This window comes from Asterias rubens, chromosome 15 (assembly GCF_902459465.1).
Source record: "Asterias rubens chromosome 15, eAstRub1.3, whole genome shotgun sequence".
In the NCBI taxonomy this organism is placed as follows: domain Eukaryota; kingdom Metazoa; phylum Echinodermata; class Asteroidea; order Forcipulatida; family Asteriidae; genus Asterias; species Asterias rubens.
In genome coordinates, this window is record NC_047076.1 from 5,626,114 (window position 1) to 5,646,953 (window position 20,840).

The window sequence follows — 20,840 nt, forward strand, 5'->3', positions numbered from 1 at the left end:
ATTAAAATGTTTTCTCAAAACGTAAAGCATTTCATGGAATAATATTTCAAGGGAAGTCATTCACCAATATACCTTCTGTTTGTAAATCTGTGAACTTTTAATTTTGGTTCTGTTCAGAAAATTGTGGTTCTTTAAAACGCAGTGCCACCTACAATAAAGTGAACACATTATTGTCTCCAGATATAGAGAAAACAAATAAATCAAGTATAAACGACTACACATAAAAACATGTTTGTTTGCAAACAACAACGGGAACGTTGTATCAAGTAACCGTTACTAAATAACAGTAAAAGTCAAAAGACTTGTAAAGTGTTCTCATTATTAACCCACCAAAGTAAACAAGTTACACGAATCAATGTACATGTTATAAAGGCATTCCTTCCGCAGATATAGCTGAGTAAAAGGACGTTGCATCACTGCTTGGCAGTACACTTTTCCAAACTGCACATTTCGACTCGTAAAAAAGGTAGAAGCAGAGCAATAAGTGACTTCTAGGCATGATATAGCTGAGTAAAAGGACGTTGCATCACTGCTTGGCAGTACACAGTTCCAAACTGCACATTTTGACTCGTAAAAAAGGTAGAAGCAGAGCAATAAGTGACTTCTAGGCATGATGTAGCTGAGTAAAAGGACGTTGCATCACTGCTTGGCAGTACACTTTTCCAAACTGCACATTTGACTCGTAAAAAAGGTAGAAGCAGAGCAATAAGTGACTTCTAGGCCAAGGGATGCCCCCCCCCCCCCCCCCCACACACACAGACATCCATATGTATATACTTCAGCACAGAGGGAGAGTCCTATATAGGGCCAGTATGACTCTCCCTCTGTGCTGTAGTATAATACGAAAGTGTATTAAGGCCGCCAGAGCTCAGTACCTCACCAGTCGCCAGGGCTACCTCACTTCTTCCTCCCTGGTCTGAACACTCTGATGGCTTGTGTCTCTGTCCTTACTCATGTTAGAACCAATAACCATGTCTGATCCTTGCTCTATGGTAGAACTGTGATGCAAGGGATCAACGGATATTGTAAGTCAATGGTCGATATGATCGACGACCCGTCGGATTCTGCAATCGAATCCGGAGTCCTTGCCCTTCTACCCTCCGTTAGTTGGGGTAAAGCTTCAGCCTCTGGGGGGTAGCTTTCTTGGCAAGTCTATCACAAAAGGTCCACCTCGTGGTCACACTACGTCCATATTGTTCGCATGTAGCTCGGTTGTTCATATTACTGTAGCAAAAACATCCCCAGACATGCCCAACATTAAATACAATTGCTTGAAATCAGTTGTTACCGTTACAAAGCTAGAGTAAGTTTTGATGTTCGCTTTGGATTGTACAGACCTGTTAATTGAAGACGTCCAATGACGTCATCTTTTAAATTTCGCTCTGAAAGAGTATCAAATAAAATGGCATTTTAACATTGTGTTGGAGACCAGTAAATTGTCCGCACATTCACGCGGATAGTTCTTCTTTGGACCATGGAGGACAAGATTGGACATTGAGTGCTTCTCCAAACTGAACTTTACCTCTGAGCCCCTCTTCAAACTTTCTAAAAATGTATTAGGCGTATAACTCCGTGATTTCTTGGGCTTGCCCATAAAATGTGATGAGGCATGGTGCGACCATGGAGGTAGGACGGTCCTTCATTGGACCATGGAAGAAAAGATTGGGCAATGGTTGTCCAATCTTTTCCCCCATGGTCCATGAGTGCTTCTCAAATTGAATTTTACCTCTGAGCCCTCTTCAAACTTTCTAAGTGATAAAGGCATATAGCTCCATTCATTTTTGGGCTTGCCCACTAAGTGATAAAAGGCATATAGCTCCATGAATTTTTGGGCTTGCCCATAATGTGATGAGGCATGGTAGGACAGTAGCCACATAATTAAATTGTGATGCACATTCAGCAAGGACTATGGTGTTAAATGATATGTAAATAAAGTCACAGCTTTCTAAAGTGAATCTTGTGTCTGTGTCCAGGTTGGGCGAGTTGGGGTGACGACCCAACGACACAATGCAAAGTACATTATTTTGATCCGGTGTTTGAGTAGTCAGGCTTGGGGATTGTTCCATCGTCTTAAGTACACAGACTTAAGATGAGTTCTGTTTAAGCTTACAAATGTATGCATGTATATACTATTGAGACTTCTCGAGGTCACCTGAAAGCCTGTTGCTCTAAAGAAAGCATGGAGGTAGCTCTACCTCGTAGCTTTAAGTCGGTGTATAATTGGGGAGGGGCAGAAAATGTGGTACAAGCATGGAGGAAGGAAAAGCAGACCATTTGACCCGCAACATGTCAGTTGAGATATTTGACTAGATAAAGACACTGGACACCTGCAGTAATTGTCACTTGGTGTATCTCAACATATGAATAAAAAAACAAACCTGTGAAAGTTTGAGCTCAATTGGTCGTCGAAGTTGCGAGATATTAATGAAAGAAAAAACACCCTTGTCGCACCATGGTCACACGAAGTTGTGTGCTTTCAGATGCTTGATTTCGAGACATCAAAATCTAATTCTGAGGTCTTCAATTCAAGTTCGTGGAAAACTACTTCTTTCTCGAAAACAACGTTAATTCAGAGGGAGCCGTTTCTCACAATGTTTTACATCAACCTCTCCCCATTACTCGTTACCAAGTAAGGTTTTATGCTAACAATTATTTTGAGTACTTACCAATATATACCACTGCATTTAAAAAGATAGATAGATTTTATTATCCCTCTTTTGGGAAAATAAAATGGCCGTCACAAAAAAACTGTATTCAGATACGATGCAAACGATCAGTAACGAAAGGATACAATTTTAAGAACGCATAGAATACACACAAGTAAATCCAGTAAGTAAAATCCTAGACCCTAAATAAACCAGCAATAAGAAAAATGTGTAATCTAGGGGTCAGAGCCAGCCAACTGGCAGATCATCTCTCCATGATCTCTCCATAGAGTAACCACTCATATATAGACGATGTGACCTGTGACATCACATGTTAAAGAAGAGCCACCAAGCATCGACTTCCTGTCGGCACGATATGTACACAGCCGAATGGAAGACATCTTAAAATCTTATATTTTATGGAGATTGCACTGTCTAATTCTTATCAACTTTTGATATGATGAAAGGGGGCACATCTCAAAACTTGTCAAGCTTTTACTTTCCATAACTCCTGGATTTATGTGGAAATTATAACACAAAGTGTCAATTTTTCCATATGACCAGTGCAGTATATTGCCTGCCAGAACAGCAGAATGTACAAGGTCACACTTATTGTAAACAAAGGTCCCATGGTCAATATCATAATAGCTGAGGGAACAAATTGCTCTTCCTCCATGCATCGTTTCAGCATTAGAATTCCCTTCTGTGATAATTAAGATTCCACTATGCATGAAGATTGTAAGACGAACACGTCACTGAGTAAACTGTTCACTTAAAATACAAGTGATGATGACGATGATGATGCAGACAACTTGTCAAACACGAGGGCAGGAAATTGTCTGATGAAGAATGTTTAATTATTGTTAACAGAGACTGCTGCACACGCTGTGGACCCGCAAGAATCAAATCGGGACAAATAAAAAATGTGTATACGCAGGCCAAGGCCTTTGCCGTGGCCCTTGGTCCCCCCCCCCCCCAAAAAAAAAAAAAAGATCCAAGAACTATAAGGGCCATATGACAAAACAAATTACCTGAAAATGGTTCCAGATAATCTTCAAGAAGATTGTCTTTTTCCACATAACTTTATTGGGGATGGTAAAAAGATGTCCGTTTTGTAAAGGTATTCTGTACTACCAAAGTGCACCTCTCGAGTATTCTGCAGCTGGTGGTTTAATTTAAGTTGACTGTAAACATTTCTAAGTGTGGGCATGGATGTAGGAAGGGGGTCTTTACTTTAAGATTTCCCTAGAGTGGACTAAGAGAGACTAAAAACTAAATATGCCCCTCGACCATGCATGCAAAGCTGCAAATCAAACTGTAGCGCACACACAAGGAAAATGTACAGTAGGCCTCCAACAGGTAAATATAACACTCTCCGTTGAATGCCAATTTTGAAGGCAAGGTATACATGATTGGTAATTACTCAAAACAAATATTAACTTAAAAACTGATTTGGTAACGAGCATTGGAGAGCTGTTGATAGTATAAAATATTGTGAGAAACCGCTCCCTCTGAAGTAGAATTATTTTGAAATAGAGGTAATTTCTCATTCAAATCTTTTATTCCTATCTGAATACGCACAAACTCGTCCAACAAGGGTGTTTTTCCTATCATCATTTTCTCCCAACTCTGATGACCAATTGACCTCAAATTTTCAAATTTTCACAGGTTTGCATTATGTAGTGATACACCACCAAGTGAGAACACTGGTCTTTGACAATTACCAATAGTATACCTTCCCTTTAATGACAACACATCACAGACAAACAGGTATGTGTGGTGTGTTGTCATGTAGCCTTCAATGGTCGAAATGGTCATTAACAATATTTTGCATTTCAATCATCACTTTGATTGGTTGGTAATTTAATTTCAAGACATAATATTTAGATTCCCACATAATAATAAAAAACGGCTAATTCTATTTCCTCACTTTAAAACAAATTTTACAAAATTGATAATTTCATTCCTAGATAATTGCATTGAGATGGCGATATTTTTACAGTATGTACCGAGGTATTTATAAACTACAATGCATCATAATCTATTTTCACATAAATTCCTCTCATACACTTTGATTTCTCAGTAGTACGCAGTGGTGCAGCAATGCTTAAACAAGGCGCATAGTATTGCCTGGGTGGCCAGGGCGACCTTCATCTACCATCCACCTTTGTTTCCAGCCAATAAAAGAATCCCAAATTTCATTCATGAACAAAACGCCAGCCAATCAGAGGCCTTGTTGCTTTTCGCATCGCCATAGCAGACTAAAATTTCCAGGATACAGCACCCCGTTGGTCCAACCCCTTTTTTGCCGAGCCCTTCACGCGCGCACCAACTACCAACAAAAGTATAGCCACAGCTCCACCAACAACGTCGCCACTAGCAACCATTCTTAAAATCGATTGCTGGATTTCTAAAGGTTGTATTGTGTATTATTGAGACGGTTGTTGTGTACGGCTATACACACAGCGACCACCGTACGAGCAATTTAAAACTTACTCATCTCAGTAAATGCAGACAGTCTCATAAGAAATAAGCGTCACAGCAGAAGCAATTTTTTTTTTCACCTCTCTTCAAGAAACCAACACCAAGAAACTTTCAAAATGGGCGAATGGGATGCCGGACTTTTCGGATGCTTCGACAACATCGGTCTGTGTTTGATCACCTATGTCGTACCGTGCTACATCGCCGGGAAGTTGGCCGAGCAGAACGGCGAGAGCTGCATGATGTACGGTGTCTTCTCCGTACTTGGGTGCGTCGGTCTCTGGTCAATGACCAAGATTCGTGGAATGACAAGAGCGGCCAAGGGTATTGATGTAAGTATATATTGTTTTCTTTCAAAATCATCATCATCATCATCCGCTTACTTCCTTAATTCCTCCAGAATCCATCTCCTGAAAGTTTTGTGTGCTTATGATGGGTTTGGTAATTACTGCCATAACTGAATTCGAACTCAAAATGTTCATTCAAAAGCCCAAAGTAATCCAAAAGTCCCCCGATACACACACGACTTGTGGAAGATGTTCTGCATCCATGTTTGTCAAATACTTCAGAAAAATATAGAGAGTGTTAAATTGGCAAGAAACATCAGATGCCTAAACTTTTTTTCAAAACAAATTTTCTTGTTTCAAAACACAGCAGCTGTTAAAATCGAATCCTACTTAATTAACGCGCACTTCTTATGGGCGTGGTGCATTATTAGGGGTATTTGTAAGTTTCGCAAACCGCGCACGATTCACAACCATTTTTCGCGCCTAAAGTTTTGTTCACCAGACCGTCCTTCTCGCTTAAGTCGCTCTGCATTTATTTTGCGCCTAAACATGATCCCAGTGACCAAAACAATTAACGGCTCGGTTATGACGTAACATCCATGTATTGATTTTATTTTCTCCGTAACCAATGAGTGCAGAATTGTCTTTTTCTGGAAATGGGCTTTTTCAGGTTTTGTTAGAAAAAAAAACAAAATAATGCGCACAGATTCGAACACATTGACAGTCTCGTTTTCTATCTTTCTTGTCGCATGTTGCAAACAAATTCTGCACCCCTTAGAAACCGAACCAGGACCTTGGAGCCCATCCAAATATTTATGACATCAAATACAAAGCGCAGGAAACGGATCGATTTATATCGATTGATTTATTGAATTTCCTAGTCTGTCCTTTAGGCTTACTTTAGTCTATAAGCCTGATTCACGTCAGCAAATGTACAAAATGCGTTTGGGGTGGCCCCCTTGATTTTTGAAGTTAATTGTAGGACACAAATATCGTTCATTTCTCTTAAAACAGAGGTGTGCCGTTTTTGTTGGTTTTTATTTACTAAGAAAAATCTGTCCTTCGTGATGGGTCGCACTAATCACCGACAACTCACGACAACAATTTTTAAATGCACTTTAACAGAACATTTGAACGAAATTCAACCGTTAAATATGTGCACAAGAGTCATATGCACCCAAATCATTTTCAAACTGTTGAAAAAAATGTATTTTTAATTGTAAAAAAGGTGTTTTTTTACCCAAATTTAGTAACGAACGGTAATATCCGCCATGTTGTCTTTTTTCAACAGTTTGAAAGTGGTTTAGATGCATGTGACTCTTGTGCACATATTTAACGGTTGAATTTCGTTCAAATATTCTGTTAAAGTGCATTTAAAAATTGTTGTCGTGAGGGGTCGTGAGTTGTCGGTATTTAGTGCGACCGTTCGTGATTGGGTTTTAATTCCGCGCATCAAGTTTTTTTAAGTGGTGTTTTGTTTAAATTTATGTTTTCTTGGGGTTGTTGTTGTTTTATTCAGTAAAGTAAATATTTTTTTTTTTTCATCAACCTTTTCGATTTTATTTTTTGGGGTGGGGGGGGACCATATAAAAAGCACTGCAGGTAACATGGTTGTTTCTCCAAAACAAAACATTCTGCTACGAAGATAATGAGAAATTAAATGTGCAACTCTTTTAACTGATTATCTCTTATTAATATTAACCATTTTGTTTTCCACCAACAGGGAGATTACACAAACGATCTTCTCATGATCTGGTGTTGCACGCTCTGCGCTCTGGTACAAGAAGCACAGGTGAGAATCAAGTGGTTTTCAAACAGCATCACATACATCTTACACAAATCTTTGAATGCATATTTTAATTAAAACTTACTTGGTGAAAAGCACTGTCATCAGTTGTGAAAATCTATAACATGTTGACTTCCTTCTTAGGAATGTGGTTGTTTTAGAGAAGGGGATTCAATCAAATTCAATAATCTTATGAAATATTTCTCAGATTGTGTTATCCAATTTCCGATTAATTTTTCTACGTGGACATAACAGCTCCAGATTTTATTTCAAAAACGCTATAACATTTCAAAATTAAATTTTCAGGGGAGTATAATCTACATTTAAGGACTAACCCAATCGAACAGTTCAAAAAATCAAAAGATACATTGCCTTTAAATCTGAGTTTAATTTAAAGATTATATTCACGCTGGTTTCACTGAAACTCAAAACTAACTAGACATGATTGCGTTTGTGCTTAAAAGCATAGCTGATTCGTTATAATGACATTTTCAAAATACAGTTATTCAACTTAATTTGTTTTTGCATTTCGAGCTCACTGAAACTCAAAGTTAACTATGGTTTTCTTTCTTTTTTATATCAACAGCAATGGGGACTCCATCCTAAATCAGCTATGGGCGAATCAATGGCACGGGAATAGATTCTCTCTTCAATCAAAATCATAACGCCTGAGCTACACCCTCGAACTGTTCGACAGTCTATAACTGCGTCTTGCAAGTTACCATGGAGATGAATTGTTTGTGATGGCGTTGCTTCTCTTCAATCAGTTGACTCTCGCGCGTTGGTTATTACCGATAAGTACTGAACAAAGGTTTCCATGGTTTTGTGTGGGTTTTTTGGTGGTTCAAGGCTGATGCTAAGAACCTAAACCAGTGGCTTGATTTTAACGAATGACCAAGGGGAAAGAAGATATTGCTCTCCTGTTTATCCGCAACATTTGCACACCCAAAAATAGACCTTCTTTTATTGCTTAAAAGCATTACAATAATTGCACATCGAAATGTAATTTAGGTTTTTAAAATAAGTTCATGTTAACTTTTTTAAATTTTCAGGTCGTTAAAACGAATTTTGAGCTGGCATTTTGTTGTGCACTAATGAACAAGATGTGGGGCCGATTTCACAAAACACAAATCACTATAGTAACACTGACAACCTATCTAAAGATGGATATTTTTGCTTTTTGAAATCGACCCCAGACCAACTGAACATGTTTACATTTATTTAAACTATAATATGTGGTAACAATTTGATACCTTTGTGAATTTGTTTTTTAAAAAAGGTCCCTTTTAGGTTAAACCTTTATAAGTTTCTTACGATGTATAAATATTTTCTGCAGGGTATAATGTTTTACAAATGAAAAATATATATACATGTATTTCTGAAATGTTGAAAACTTAAGAGCTAATCGCCTTTAAGGCTTGTACTTGAGTGATTGAGTACTTAAAGCATACTTTTTAATGAGTCACCCAACTTTAATTGTTGTTTCCTACATAAATAATTGGATTCACTCCGATTCGATTGATTGCGATGAAAAATTCAAAAATTCGAGCTTTTTAACAAAAAATTTTATGCTGCCTTGTTGGTGACCTTCTTTTTTACGAGAATAAATTTTCTATTTTCGAGAATTAATTTCTGCTTGTTTAGTCACATTCATTAATCACCTGAAAGTGTAAGAATGATATTTTTATAATAGACGAATAACGAACTGTTTAACCCCAATTGATAAGTTGATGTATTCATAGATGTACAGCGTAGATATAGACGTCTGTGTATGGCATTAAATAATAACTGTATATTTTCACCTACTGTGCCGTGATGCTATTTTATATTCAAAATAAAATGCTTGACTTGTTATAGACTCCTTGCATAACGGCGTCAAAAATTCGAACAGCACCCTCATTGAGGTCAAAAGAAGACCTATCATCATGGAGGTAGATTTTGCCGTTGTTTGAATTGAGTGATGGTGGCCTTTGCAAAGGGGTCTATTTCTAGAGCAGATAAAGTAAAATAGAGACTTAATTGTTCTTCTTAAGAGTTGTCATAATGCCATTTTTCGTTTTGCAATTGTGGGGCACTATACATGTACTGATGATGAGAAACTTTTGAAAGGGCACCCTGGCAGAGGGGCAACAAAGGCCGTGCCCCACCCCGCCCCTTTTCTTTCTTTATTCTCTTATTGTCACTTTGATGGCCAATAGAGTTAAAAAGTTGACACATTTGTTATTATGCATATGTTGTGCCTTTAAAGGGTCTATGCACTTTTTCCTAACACAAAACACAGTGTTCACAAATTTACACTAAACTTACACGCTTCCCTTGAAATTTTTACTTAGTGAGATGCTGTAGTTTTTGAAGAATGAGTGAAACAAATCATTTTCGTCTCAGTTTAAACAGCATGTATAATCGTATTAACCAGTTATGCTATGTTTATGGTATAATACCGTCTGGTTAATGGGTTCTTACGTTCTAAACTAATTTTCATCTCACAGAGACGAAAATTATTTTGTGACTTGTTTTAATCAATTTATTTTTGCGCTCATAAAGCAATAAGGCAAAAAAAAAAATACCAGTTGATCGTTCGGATTTTTCGAAAAAGAGGAGGATGAGGGCCTTTTTACTTTTCTCTTTCTTTCCAAAATGGCTGCTTAGTATTTCAAATCAAACAGGCCACCAGTTCTTCAGTTTGAACACACCGCAAACTTATGTTGTACTTATTTGTTGCATGAGGACCAGGGTCGGATTATAACACTAAAACCTTCATGACGATCCAGTCCGTTACCTGGATAAATTCACTCTGAATAATTCCCCAGTACAATCCTAATCGCGTTGCAACAAGTAGTTGCGTTTTCTAGAGGTTGTACATGTATAATACCGTAAAGTTTTAAGTCCTTTCTGTATGGTATAAGAAGGGAGCAATTTACCAGCTTGCCCCTGCCAAGGTTCTTGTGTTATTTCCAACCTGCATTTGCTTGAGTCCCTTCACTCCGCTTGTATTGATCGCGTATTGACATAGGGAGGAGTGTTTTGTGGTCTGATGAGCAATTAGCCACTGACCGGGAACAGTCACCTCTACAGATGATCGGGGGAGAGAAACGCTGGATTTTTTTCCGTCCATACGAAATTACGATAGCTTTTTAACCAACATGTTTTGCGATTTTTCGCATCCAACGATACAAAAGCAAAACCCACTCGTGTGAAAGCTATCCTAGTTATAAAAATAACAAAGGATGCTGAATAAAATAACAAAATACCATAGCAAATAATGTTTCAAAAAACTCTGCTCAGGTCGAACTTAATGTTTAATCCCCAGGTCTTTTTGGTTGGTAAGCAGTTTGCATATTAATCTTCCTCGATGGCATAAGCTTGTTCTATCTTCTCAGAAATATAAGGGAGGTATTTCAAGATATTGACAAGAGGTGTGTACATGTACACATCCCTTGTCATGCATCGCTGCAGTTGCACAATCAGAGCGAGCAATTACCCACGTTCGTCCTGGGAAAAAAAACCGCCACACACTGGGGTCGACCCAGGGAAGCTAAACGAACGCACCCAATACGGGGAAGGACCCCACTCCAATTGCTTCTTCGCTGGCCCCCGCCCAAAATGAGATAAAAGAAATTAACAGATGAATGGCTCGATGTCCCTCTAAACCATGTATCTATGTCCCCAGTTGCCCCCCCCCCCTTCAATGAACATGTCTGGTCGCGATACTGCATTGCATATACATGTACACAGTACATAATGACCAGCAATGCTGCATGATATTATACGGTGAAACCAACTTCATAATGAGAAGTATCGATCGCCAGTGTTTTGTTGATAACCAACAGTCAAGTTGCCATGGTAACCGCTTCCTCTCAAACAATAGCGAGGGTAAATGCATGCAGACAAGTTACCAGTAATCACCAGGGGATTTCAATGAATACAACCTTTCAAAACTTCTTCAATAATTGTTCACATTTTTCGTCTCCTGTTTCTTAAACCTTGCAAAAAATAGTCAAATAGAACTATCCCAGCGGAGTCTTTCACAGAAATTTCAGCATCTCCACATTTTTCATTTAGTTTTATACCAAAGATATTTTTGGGTTGACAAGCAGTTTTAAACATTTCTTTTCTTTCTTTTTGGGGTAGGCCTATTCATGATTTTTTGTTCTCCTTTTTTTTTTTTTTTTTTTTTTTTCATCAATTCTTATGCCGCTTGAATAGTGCACAATTATTGCACACAGCCGAAAATTTTTTATAATACAATTTATAACTGCTTCAGATGTTGCTCCATGGTTACATTTAGGTGGGAGCCCCTCCCAAATTTTGGCAAAACGGTGGATTAAAATTCAGGAACAGGTAAGCAAACAATTGGACAGAGCAAGCAACCGTAGATTTACCCAGTTTCAGAAATAAGTATTTATGCTTGAAAAGGGTCCACCATACCCCCATGATACAACAGGTCTTCTCAATAGGCAGCAGAGTTAGCAGCTCAAATTATCATGCCCACACCAAAAGAGGGCGCTATATCTATAACTCTGTCATCTTATTTATTGATGGGGAGTGCTTCAGCTCTTCAGCAATAACTTTGCTCGATATGTGTGCATGGTGGTACCCCCCCCCCCCCCCCCCACCCCGCATCTCCCCTATTGTGTCTTTACATCACATGTGCTCAGAATCTCAGGAATGTTTTATTTTAGAGGATTTAGGCCTCTGTAGTATGAGAGAAAAATAGTGTGTTACTGTACAGGACTCGGAGGGGTGCCCTTTTGGCAGGAGATTCTGTCCCCCATTAGGCAAACTGTGTACAAGCTTCCTCTGTTTCTTTTTTAATCCTCCTCCTTCAGCCAATGTTAATTTCCCATATGGGGACAAAATAGTTCAGCAGAAAGAATTCCCTGGGACACCTTCTGTCCCCATGATGGAGGGCATGGTGTAGGCTTACCACTAAAAAATACTAGGGAAGATCACAGCTTGATCACAGCTCTAAAATTGTCCTCGATATGGGGGGACTGGTGTGTCCCCCAACCTCTCCTGTATTGTGTGTTTATCACATGTGCTTGGGATCTCAGGATTTGTTTTTTAGAGGATTGTAGGGTTGTACTCCTGTACAAAAGGAAAATAGTTTGACAGTATTAGAACATTGAGGAATTGAGGGGTGCTCTCTAGTTCCCATAGTCAGCATGGTATGGTAGGCCCTATATACATGAACCACTAAATTATAACAGTCCTATTAAAACCCTGAAAAAGAACAGGGAAGAAATCCTGAGCTTGATCACAGCTCTGAATGTGCTTCCTTTTGTTTATCCTTCTCCTCTATTTCAGTCCGTTTCCTCTTGTACGCTTCTTTCAGATACTCGTCAGGCTTCAGTTTCCTCTTTCCCAGCTCCTTCCAGCTCTCCTCCAGCCTGTGTATCGTCGTCGCATTCTCAAGACGCCGTCCGATAAAATAAAGCTCCATCTTCTCCTGGGACATCAAGTTGCACGAGTCAACGTCGCAGAGATTCTGAAATTTGGCGTCAGATCCAAGTTCTGAAAAGAACCCGAGTCCTGAAGACTCGCTGAGGTTTTTGACGGGAACTTGGAAGTCTTGGAGGCGGCGATTGGAGTGGATTGGTTTGTTTGGGACGATGAAAGCACCCACAGCTAGAGTCTCAGCGTTTTCTTGATTATTATTCTCATCTGGTGGGACAGCGATGGTGATTAGTTTGTACAGATGGGTTGGCACAGCTACGTTGTTTTTCCCGATAACCTATAAAAAATTTTAAAAAATTAACAACACTATATAGACCATGTGACCTTTATTTACAATAAGTGTGACCTTGTACATTCTTTGGGTATTCTGGCAGGCAAAATACTGCACTGGTCTTATGGGAAAGTTTTTATTTTGTGTCATAAGTTCCACATAAATCTAAGAGTATTATGAAAGTAAAAGCTGGACAAGTTTTGAGATGTGCCCCCTTTCATCATATCAAAAGTTGATTAGACAGTGCAATCTCCATTTCATCTTAATTCTACGACAATCCTTTCTCCCAAGAACACTGAAATTATGGAAAAATCTTCAACAATCCCTCATAGATTCAAAATCTCATAAAATCTTCAAAAGCAATCACAGTCACAACTTAAACAACAACAACAACAACAACAAAAACAACAACAACAGAGAACCGAATTAGACGAAGCTCTCCTGACCTCCTTGTCAAGTTCCCCAGCGGAAACTTCTGGAGGATAACCACCAAGTACAAAAGTGGGACATCAAATAGCAAGCTCGCCTTTTAGAGGGAAAACTATTTGATTTGGAGACTTTTTGGAGAACTTTTCCCACCAACTTTGAGGCAACCAACTGCACTGCTTGCACAAGGAAGACCTCGACAGCACAGACGAAATTTGTTTATCCTCAGGAAAATTATGAAAAATAGATGTGTGAATGAATGCTCTCCCTTGTGTGACATTGCCTTTAAGTTGGTAGGATGAGGAGTGATCAAATTCTTAAAAAGCATTTGTCAACGAAACTTTTGGATTGGAAGAAGAACTTATAAAAAAGATAAAAAAACAGACGTGAGTTGGCAAACCACCTTTGAGGCAAGGTTGAAGCCAACCATACTCTAACTAAATTTGGTGGGCTCTTAAAAAAAACAGATGTGAGTTGGCAAACTACCTTTGAGGCAAGGTTGAAGCCAACCATACTCTAAATAAATTTGGTGGGCTCTTAGTTATATTAGCCTTTTTGAGATATGATGACCACTTTTGGAGTGCTCCATTTGGTTTGGGTGCATTTGTTTAAAAACACCTTTCAAACCTTGTTCATTTCATAACAGGTGCTTTAACAGCCAAAAGTGCCAAATCCAAAGGCAATGTGTCCCTTTAAACGATTTTGATGATCTTACCTGGTATTTGACATATTTCTTTCCATCCTCCTCAACGTTTGGCAAGATGAGAGGACCAGAAAGGACCCAGACATCCTTGTACGTCTTGGTGAGATCTCTGCAGTAGATCTCAAGACGGTTCCAGAAGTCCCTGTTATTGTCCAAATCTTGGGGCACAATGTTGGACAAGTAGAAAGATTCATCCATGGCAGCCTGTGTGAGTGAGACAAGACTCAAGGGCTTAGAGCTCAAATGTTTGTTTACAAAACAACAAAAATGAGTCCTAATTTTCTTTTCACCCTACTCTATTCCCTGGCGACAACCCCAGGCAACAACGGCCTGCATTGTCACACCAAATCAGCAACTAATGGGCAAATGCCAGATGGCACACCTGCCCTGGAGGAAGGGGTACATTCGGTAAAACTCGGGGGGGGGGGGTAATCTTGAAACAAGCAAACAGAACCCTGGGAAATCGGGACCTGGGTGAGAACAATGTGAAAGTGCGCAGGGGTAACCATGGGGTAAAACTACCAGGGGTCAATTTCACAAAAAACTAAGCACTTGTCCTAGGAGATACAAACAAGGCTAGTCCTAAGATAGGCAAGTAAGTCATCATAAAGGCAAGATAAGACTAGTCAACTCTTTGTGAAATCTACCCAAGGGCCTCCCCATGGTTGTATTTCAAAGGGGTAACAGATACAGTGTGAAAAGGTTAGTCCTATTAGATTGGACGAGTAACTCATCCTAAGTCAAGATTAGACTACATTCCCGCCCAAAATGCTTGGGCCACCCATTAAAACATTAAACCATTTCCTGTTCACATGGTACACTTCCCACTTACAATAATCATTCTCTCCCCCGTCCCCCTACTCAATGTTGACTGTAACGCAGAAGAGCGTGCAATCAGAACCAACATTGAAAGGGGGCAGGGTGGCCCAGCGAGATATGACCGGGATTGTAGTCTCAAGTCTTTGTGAATTCCACCCCAGGGCCTCCCCAGGGCTGTATTCCAGGGGTTAAAAAGATACAGTGTGAAAAGGGCTTATGACATTTTTGATCTGCTTACCTGGCTGTGCTTGTTATCGCCAGCTGGTGCCATATGTCCTCTAGACCAGCCGCTTCTTAAGTAATCACTATTGTGAGATGAAAACATTGAGATAATGTTTGGGTCCATTTTGAAGTTACTGTGCTTACGATTAGCCGGTCCTGAAAACAAAATAATGCATACAAAGTTTAAGAATACAAAGCTTTCATTAAAACTACCCGATCACTCATAAATGGCGTTATTCACACTTTCACTGAATACCTTTAAATTCTAAACCAGTGTACAAGAAATTATTATTGGGGGGCTCTACGTTACTAAAATTATCAAAAATAATATTTGATTAGTGTTAGGGTCTACTTGTTTTCTGTACTGACCTATGAAAATATCTGTTATATAATGCATTTTTATATACGGTCCTATGAAAATATCTATTGTTTTCATGTCCTACTCTAGCTGATCAGGTTGCACACCTCTGTTGCTTACATGTACTTAACACGACAGTGGCACTGACTGACGTCCTACCAGGGCTAGTCCTACCCCTATTCCCACCAAGAAACCATTGCAAGCTTTTTTTTTTAAACACTTATCTAAGACTTCATTATCTAAGTAAGTATAACCCATAATATATTTTAGTAGGCTAAGGGGCAATCAATAATAGTCAATGTTAAACAACTTCAATTTTTTGTTCTCCTCGAAATTGTGGGTGGGGGGTGGGTCAAAAGAAATAACTGAAAATCGAAATTCATTTTTCTTTTCTTTCTTTTACATGATAAAATAAAGAAGGTTGCTTGATCTGCTTGATGTTGGAGTCCTTTGACCTGATAAATCTGCATCATTTGAGGCATTACTTCATTCTTTGGTTATAGAGACTCTGAGTATATTGTGAAGTAAATCAATATTTAAAAATCAAAATTTGGGGTGGGTGGGTGGGTCAAAACAATTACGTTTTTTTTTTCTTTTTCACATTGACTATTGAATGGCTCCTAAATCAGCCATCAAAGCTTTTGTAATTGACATAGCTAAAGCTAAGCTACCCTTTGATAAGAAAATACAATGAGAAAAGTCTACAACTTGCTCTTTTTTGAAATTTATCTTAAATTGGATGATGATTTCCAAACTTCTTTGACTCACCCGTCAGTCTGTCATCATCAGCGTCTGTCTTCATTGTTCCCATGAATCAAGATCTTGACAAAAGACGCTCTTTCAATTAACTTTGCCAGCTACAATGCATGCACTCTTTAAGAAACCGAGTAGCCGATACCGAATGGATTAACTCTAACATGTTATTTTTTACAAAGAAGTGAAAACCTTGGAGTGGCCAATACCAAATAGATGTTCCTAACATGTTATTTTTTACAAAGAAGTGAAAACCTAAGAGTGGCCGATAACGAATAGATGAACCCTAACACTTAACATTTTTTAAGCAGAAACTCTCTTGAGTGTTGCTTACTTTACAATTGCACAAAGTGAAGGCTTTACTAGTGTCTTTTCCCCGAAACCTACAAATAGGGTTAGACACCTTATGTTCCAACACACCTACGTTGCGACACACCCCTATGTTCCGACACACGGCACTTCTAGTGTGTTTTCCTATTCCTAACCCTAACCTAGCGTGTAAATCACGAGTGGGTTGTCAGAACATAGGGGTGTCTGAATATTGAGCAGGCACCACAAAAAAAGCTATAATAACAGTAAACAACTCAAAATACAAAATAGGTTCACAAAAAAGCTATAATAACAGTAACAATTCAAAATACAAAATAGGTTCAACAAACAAGTCTAAATTTCAAGCAACATATAAGAAAACTTGAAGCTGGGAAGTCAGGTTGGCACAGTGGTGTCTTGCCTCGCCTTCCACTCCTGGGGACCCCGGTTCGAATCCTACCGGGGGGGGGGGCACTATGTGGATTGGGTTTTTCAGTTGCTAGGTACCTGACTTTGTGGGTTTCCCTAGAACAATTCTTTGGGGTTTTCCTCCCACTTATAAAACTGAAATTTCTTCAAGTTGTCTTCTCACCTTGTCTAGATGCTAAAAAGGCTTTGACAAGAATTATCATAGATGTAGATGTAGATTACACACTGTAAACATCTTGTATTGACCCAATTCACCTGACATATCATCAGAATAATCTTGGATGCTCCATTTTGGTGGTCAATGTCACAGTGCGTTATTCAGTGAAGTGCGCATTTAAGGGGACACAGCGTTAACACGTAAACCTTTTGCCCACCAGCATGGTGAGCGTGGCACAGACACCGCGAGCGACGTGCATGCAAGGGGTCAATAGAGAAAATGGGAATCTCTTTACCTTTCAGCTCGTTTTGTGTGAGATGCTCAGCAACCCAAAGTGGGATCTTCTTGGCCTGGTCGTAGGATAAGGCATGGTTGCTATAGTAGCGGACATCAGGGCCTTTGTCGGGCACTCCATACTTCAAAAGGTCTTTGAGTTTGACGTCTTTGAGCTTCTGTGGTGCCCCTGATTAGAAAAAGAAGAAAGGTTATCATTTCAATGACATGTCAACCCGCTTTCAACGATTTCTTTACAATTTTTAGCATCTTAATTGGCCATTTCAGTCAATTCTATCGAAAGACGCAGGTGGGTGGGGGGAGGGGGGCACAAGCTAGGAACCAAAGCATGGTAACTCACATTGTCACATTGTTTACAATCATAGCATTTGTAACAAGGCGCACATGATGGGCTAACACTTTAAGTTATGTAACAGTACATCGTCATTTGAAGAACCAAACGATGACCCTACCTTTGCCTTTTTGGGGCACACTATATTTTAAGTTAAAGTCTCAGTAATTGACCTTGGGCTCTGTTCTGTAACAATTTTACATTTGCCTCCTCGTACGATGACCCTACTTGTGCCTCTTTGGGCACACTATATTTTAATTTAGTCCCAGTAACTGACCTGGGGCTCTGCAGTAACAATTTTACATTTGCCTTCTAGTACTATAGTAAACTGCGAAGGTGCAATGTCAACATTTTTAACAATGAGGGGCGGTGGTGGGTTACATGGGTTTTTTTTAAGCATAGTTTTTTAACTCTTAAGGTATACTTTTAAGAAGAAAAGTTAAAAACAAAATACACAAAAAACACATGTCATTTTAATGTTCTTTACCAATTATTCATGGTTTTGTATTGTGTTTTTTTGTATAGTTTTGCAGAATAAAAATCAAATCCTCTCCGTCCGTGGACTAGCATGGACTGGAGGATTTGTTTGTGTTTTTTTAATTTTATTTTGAAGAATAAATTAATTCAAAATCAAATCCATGGTTGAAGTAAAGTAAAAGTGGGCCTGGGCCGAATTTATGGCCTAGCACTGACTGACGTCCTACCAGGGCTAATTTATGGCCATGCCCATCTGCCCGTGGGCCTTGTGTGTATGGTGACAGCATGGAGGAATAAGTGCGAATTATCATGAATTTGTCTGGCTCTCACTCTGTGCATGGATATGGATTCAGAGGAAGAATTCTGTGTGTGTGTGTGTGTGATTTGTGACTGTCTGTGCGAGCCAGTCAGCTAAACGAGTTTGACAAACTCTGCAATTTAGTCGTCAATTCATCAAGACAAAAAATAACAATAAGGTCCTTACCTTCTTTCTTATACTCAGGCTCAGGTTTAACAACATAAGCAAAAATACTGTACAATGCAAAAGATGTCGCTGCACCAGTGGCGAAACCTCCACTGAATAATCTTGCCGCCATTTTGAAGCGGTTCGTTTGGAATTTTGGGTTGTGAACTTGTTACTTGTGTCTCCCCAGCCGCCCAGCGGCTTGCACAGTGAACTTCTCTCTCCAAACTGTTTGATGACAAAACCGATGACAATGCATCCAGAGACAACTTAAACTTCTATTTATCTTTAGTCTTTTATCGCCAATTGTTGGAAATTGTCAAACCTGTTTTCACGTGCTAGCTAGTTGTTGCAGACGACAATGCAGCATGCCTCTCTGTTTTTTGTCAACTGGGAATTCTGGGTAGGGCATTGACAACTATTGATCACATGAGGGCGCTAACCATTAACAAGCTACAAGGGCCCAATTTCATATTCATAGAGCTGCTAAGAAAAAGAGAAAAAAAATTGCTTAGCATGAAATGTTTTCCTCTATAAAAAAGGATTAGCAACCAAATTTCCATTTGTTGCATATTGCTTGTTACTGGTATTCAGCTGTTGTTTGCTTATCCTGAACATCACGGGAAAATTTGGTTTAGGGTAGCCCCGGCTAGCTGTGGGCAATCCTTTTTTCTAGGCAAACTTTTCATGCTAAGCAAATTGTTGTGAGGCCTAGCAGATCTATGAAATTGGGCCAAGATTTGCGCCATCCTTCTTCCACCACTAAATAAACTCCCAGTAACCAAAACTAAAAAAGGCTCATGTCAAAACCAAACATATTTCAAATCATTCCATCGTCATTCACTACAACAAATCAGATCTATTTTCAACACAAAATTTTATTTAGACAATAGTTTTATTTCAAGATTATTGATCATTTTAAACAAAGATAAAGTTTGAAAGGAGCATAAAGCAAAAACTATATTCATTTATATATATAGTTTAATACTAGACCCCCTATTGACGTCAAAAGCCCAAACTTGAGGTCAAGTGAAGAGGCTGTAATTGCAGCTCATACTAGTTAGCCTGAACATCTGACGTCACAAGCCTTGGTCAATCCTCGTCAATCTTCACCTTTCACCTACTTTCAATTCGAATTCATTGAGATACACAGTCAAATCCTACATAACAACATTTTATGTATTTTACACGTGCACTGCACTGAATGCAGACTACCGAAAATTTACTTTCCATGTCTGTGTTTTAATTGGTCCGAGGTGATGTTTGTCATCAGCTACACCCATCACCTTGGACCATGTCAATTCAATAAACAGATGTCTGGAAAGCTTACGTCACTGCCCGTTTTACCAAGACGATCTAACGCTCGATATTGGATAGTGTACCACGCGCAGTTGTAAATCGCTAAAGCGCCCCCTCTTACGGTATGATTTAATTTACCGGTGAGCTTGAAATCTAGACTATAACTGGCGAGCCAGACTACACAAACAAGTCAAAGGAGTGCGCGCTTTAGCGAATTACAACTGAGCCCAGTGCACTATTCAATATCAAGCAATATCGTCTTGGGGCAAGACTACCAGACAATGAAATCATTGTTTTGGAAATAAAATCACTGGTTCTGCGAAGCAATCTTTATCCTCCATTTAGATTAAAAATTTCTTTTTCAAAAATACACAGATGATGTCTGATTACTTGGAATGGTAATCATTTCAGTTAGGAAGATAATACAACAAGAATATACAATGGATAGTTTGTATTTATCATATAAATCTAGAGAAGACAAGACCGTGTTATATATTTTGTACATCCCTGCACTGAGCTCCCTCTATGGTTGTACATTCCAGTCACTTCTAAAATATTTTTTTTCTAAAATATTAAACTATTCAACAATCACCGTATCTAAATAATATCTTCAGAAGTTATACTTGAGATCCTGCTTTTATTAACAAAGTTACATGATTTTTACACAATGTAATTTTAGAAATTACTATATAATTAAATTTTTAAGGAACAAAATATAATTGCACAATATCTTGAATACTGCTCATTTCTTTATGGAAAATGAACTTCAAATTCTTAGCATTATTTATTGTTTTTGGAAAACAACAGATTTTACAAACTCTAATTTTGATTAAAAAGTATGACTTTTATAGTTATTGTAATTTCGTTTGCAAC

At 38.8% G+C, this 20,840-nt stretch overlaps 2 protein-coding genes across 2 annotated transcripts; one reads left to right on the forward strand and one right to left on the reverse strand.

Annotated features, from left to right (window-relative positions):
* Positions 1-5,097: 5,097 nt before the first annotated feature.
* Positions 5,098-9,442, forward strand: LOC117299846 (protein PLANT CADMIUM RESISTANCE 3-like). Its single transcript, XM_033783394.1, has 3 exons — positions 5,098-5,458; positions 7,137-7,205; positions 7,786-9,442. The coding sequence occupies exons 1-3, from the start codon at positions 5,246-5,248 to the stop codon at positions 7,837-7,839; spliced, it is 336 nt and encodes a 111-aa protein (XP_033639285.1). The 5' UTR covers positions 5,098-5,245; the 3' UTR covers positions 7,840-9,442.
* A 2,389-nt stretch (positions 9,443-11,831) lies between these two features.
* LOC117299847 (nuclease EXOG, mitochondrial-like) lies at positions 11,832-19,032 on the reverse strand. The gene is made up of 5 exons (XM_033783396.1): positions 18,690-19,032; positions 17,399-17,566; positions 15,114-15,253; positions 14,069-14,260; positions 11,832-12,933 (listed from the first exon to the last, which is right to left on the reverse strand). Exons 1-5 carry the CDS (start codon positions 18,799-18,801, stop codon positions 12,457-12,459), a joined length of 1,089 nt encoding a protein of 362 aa, XP_033639287.1. The 5' UTR covers positions 18,802-19,032; the 3' UTR covers positions 11,832-12,456.
* Positions 19,033-20,840: the final 1,808 nt, after the last annotated feature.

What these genes read in the sequence shown, in the direction of transcription:
- LOC117299846 (XM_033783394.1), top strand. Translation starts at nt 5,246, where the DNA reads ATGGGCGAATGGGATGCCGGACTTTTCGGATGCTTCGACAACATCGGT. An exon ending in GAGCGGCCAAGGGTATTGAT is followed by an intron (nt 5,459 to 7,136) that starts GTAAGTATATAT and finishes TTCCACCAACAG; the next exon opens with GGAGATTACACAAACGATCT. An exon ending in CTCTGGTACAAGAAGCACAG is followed by an intron (nt 7,206 to 7,785) that starts GTGAGAATCAAG and finishes TTATATCAACAG; the next exon opens with CAATGGGGACTCCATCCTAA.
- LOC117299847 (XM_033783396.1), bottom strand. Translation starts at nt 18,801, where the DNA reads ATGGCGGCAAGATTATTCAGTGGAGGTTTCGCCACTGGTGCAGCGACA. An exon ending in GCCTGAGTATAAGAAAGAAG is followed by an intron (nt 17,567 to 18,689) that starts GTAAGGACCTTA and finishes TTTTCTAATCAG; the next exon opens with GGGCACCACAGAAGCTCAAA. An exon ending in AGAAATATGTCAAATACCAG is followed by an intron (nt 12,934 to 14,068) that starts GTAAGATCATCA and finishes AATTTTTTATAG; the next exon opens with GTTATCGGGAAAAACAACGT.